The sequence below is a fragment of the Phaseolus vulgaris genome, chromosome 2, assembly GCF_051622355.1.
Source record: "Phaseolus vulgaris cultivar YP4 chromosome 2, ASM5162235v1, whole genome shotgun sequence".
In the NCBI taxonomy this organism is placed as follows: domain Eukaryota; kingdom Viridiplantae; phylum Streptophyta; class Magnoliopsida; order Fabales; family Fabaceae; genus Phaseolus; species Phaseolus vulgaris.
In genome coordinates, this window is record NC_143499.1 from 2,142,434 (window position 1) to 2,145,700 (window position 3,267).

At 31.2% G+C, this 3,267-nt stretch overlaps 1 protein-coding gene across 1 annotated transcript; it reads right to left on the reverse strand.

Moving 5' to 3' along the window:
• Window positions 1–235: 235 nt before the first annotated feature.
• On the reverse strand, window positions 236–1,522 carry LOC137810110 (mitogen-activated protein kinase kinase kinase 20). Its single transcript, XM_068611241.2, has one exon. The coding sequence runs from the start codon at window positions 1,464–1,466 to the stop codon at window positions 441–443; it is 1,026 nt and encodes a 341-aa protein (XP_068467342.2). The 5' UTR covers window positions 1,467–1,522; the 3' UTR covers window positions 236–440.
• Window positions 1,523–3,267: the final 1,745 nt, after the last annotated feature.

Genomic DNA, 3,267 nt, shown 5'->3' on the forward strand with positions numbered 1-3,267 from the left:
AATAAGATAATTTCACGTGTTTGTTAAAGAATTAAATTTACCTGAATCAAAATCCATGAATCTGCAATAATAAAAAAAATAAAATTATTTTGAGTATTAAATATTTTTATATTAAGTATATAATAAATTAAATATAGTCCTAATAAGATTCAACTTTTAAATCATCCATGTTACAACAGCTAAAAAAACAATAAAAATATAATCTTTCACAAAAATATAATTATTCTCAAACAAATTTAAAAGATTTGTAAAGTAGTTTCTTTCAATATAGTTTTCCAAAATATATCTACACTTTGCCAAAGGTGGCGGAAGTAATCTTATCTTAATTCACAACTAATGAATTACAAAGAATCAAGGAACGTGATGGATTGTAAAGAATCAACGAACGTGATGGATTGTGTTGTTGGTTAAACATAGAACCAGCAACACTTCCAAGAACTTCACCTAACTCTCATCCAGCCATCTAATTGTGACCAATTCTCCGGTCTCTTATCGGTAACAAGCCGCCGGAGACGACTCTCCGGCGAACACGACCACCCAGACCACTCGTCGGAATACGGGGAAGACGGGAACGAAGCCGTCACGGTGGAAGCCCAGTGAGGAAAATCGAAGTGGGTACTTGGTGACGGCGGCGATGACGGCTCATTAACTTTATCAAAAGAAATTGAATCAACTTTGATGAAAGGGTGTTTGAGAAGCATCTCAGCGCTCCACCTCTTCGTGGGATCCTTAACAAAGCACTTTCCCAAAAAGTCCTTACCCTCTTCCGACAAATCTTCTGGAATCTCCGGCAATTCTTCTCCCACTCCAATCCGAACCAACAATGACCAAATACTCGATCCGTCGCGAATATCCCACGCGGGTTTTCCGGTCACCATTTCCACGACGGCGCATCCCAGGGCCCAAATATCCGCCGGCGGCTCATACTCATTGTCGTTCACCGATTCCGGTGACATAAACAACGGCGTTCCCCTGCACTCGCACTTCCCATGTTTCTCCCCCTTCTCCTTGGCGAGCCCGAAGTCTGCTATTTTCACCTTGCCGTTGTCGAAAACGAGAACGTTTTGAAGCTTCACGTCGCAGTGAACAAAACCGTGCTCGTGAATGTGTCTGAGCCCTTCCACAATGGACCTTGTACATCGCCGCACGAAAGACTCCGGGAGACTTCCGCCGTGTTTCTTGACCTGATCGGCGAGGGAACCTCCGGCGGCCTGTTCGAGAAAGACGTTGTAGAACTCCACGCCGTTCTCAATGGTGTGATCGTGACCTAAACAGTTGATGATGTGAGGGGAAGAGCCAAGGCGACTGAGTATCTCCTTTTCGTTTTCTAGCAAACCCGCGTTGTGGGAAAGAGAGGATTTGACGGCGGCTGGTGAAGGGAAAAAAGTGGAGCCGTTTGCAGGCACGACGATGTTGACGGTGGCGAAGGTTCCATGGCCGAGTGAGTCTCCACGAACCCAGTTCATTGTTTGGTACAGCAGTGTACGATGATTTGTGTTTTAAAGAACGAAAGAACACAAAAGAGTTGCCTTATAAAGAATGAAATCTTGTTATTGAAGAGTCAAAGTACTAAAGCATGGGAGGGAGTGAAATTGGCGGCATCAAAATATTTTGAACACGTGATAATTAAGGATATTTCTCCGCGTTTTTCATAAACCAAAATTTAGATATATATTTAAGTCCTATTATCATTATTATTCTTATTAGATATTACAATCATTACATGTTAACAACTAACCTATCATTTGACTGCTCTTTAAATATGAAAGTTTATCCTTTTTTTTTTAATTCATTCAATCCCTTATATCCATAAAATATTTCTTATTTTCTGAATATTCGTATTATCTATTCAAATATTTATAGTTGATTTTTTTTTTAAATAATGAAAATATCTTACCCATGTATAAAATTAGTTAGTATCTCACTTTCCTATAAACTAGTTACTAACTTGAAAGTTAGTGTATTGACAGAAAATATTTGTTAAGTGTATTAAAGTAGTTTATTTTATCATCCTTTTAACTTGTAAGGTACTCTGTTAACTTATTATTTTTAATTTATATTTTATTTAATTTTCTTTTATTATCATTCTTATATTTTAATATATTTGTTTGTTATTCTTGATCTTTTTACCTATTAATTCCTATTTCAAATTTTTGGAGGCAATTAATATTGAACTGATTTTAGTATTTGTCAAACCACTTTTCATTTTTTTTTTAAATTTAACATTACAAATCAAAGCAACAAATACATGATGTGTGAAAATTATAAACAATAAAAGCTGTAAATTATTTGTTATCTTGTAACTTATTTAATTTTATTCAGTTAGCATCTTTTATATTTTAATAGATTTTTATTATTATCCTTATTATCTTCGATTTCATTATTTATGGTTATTTATTTCAATATTATACATACAACTAATTGTTGCATCATTTTTCATATTTATGGGTTGTTTTATTTATTTATTTTGTATCCGTTTAAATATATATAAAAAAAATCATTAAATAAATTTTTCGTGGCATGATGTTGTGTGAAAATTACACACAGTAAAAATGATTAAAAAACTCAATATAAGAATAGTTTAAATTAAGAAATAGAAAAAAACTATTTTTTGAAAAATAAATAAAAATTAATTTTTGAAAAATCAAATTTTTTTTTTAATTAATAATCATTAGATCAATCAACTTAAATAAAACGACTAGTTTAATTAAAAAAACATATACCACATTTTAAAAAAACAGTACAATAGTAAAAAGTTTAATAGGAATTTAATTATTCTAAAAAATATAAGATTATAATTAGATAACAATATTTTTTTTAAAATACAAATTTTATTTATATAATTATATCTTTTATATCATTTTATATTTATTAACTGATTTATCAAACACATTGTAGTTTAACTTAAAATTATAAGTTAGAAATTTATTAGAACTAATTTATCAACTATCAGCCTAACTTGTAAGTTACTTATTAAATCGAGTGATCAATCTTATAAAATATGAATGAAAAAGATTATAATATGTATTTTTAAAAGATTATTAATTCTTGTAAAGTAACTGCAAAGCCGAAACATGCATATGTCCCTTTAATTCATTTAATATTTACTAATAAAAAGAAAAGAAAAAACATACCTATAATACAAATAATAATATTCAATTTTCTAAAGAGTAACACAGTTTTATTTTTCAGTTCAGAGAACTGAATTTCTACTAGAGACAATCCAACACCATCTTCTACTAAAACATTCACATGTATTAATAATAT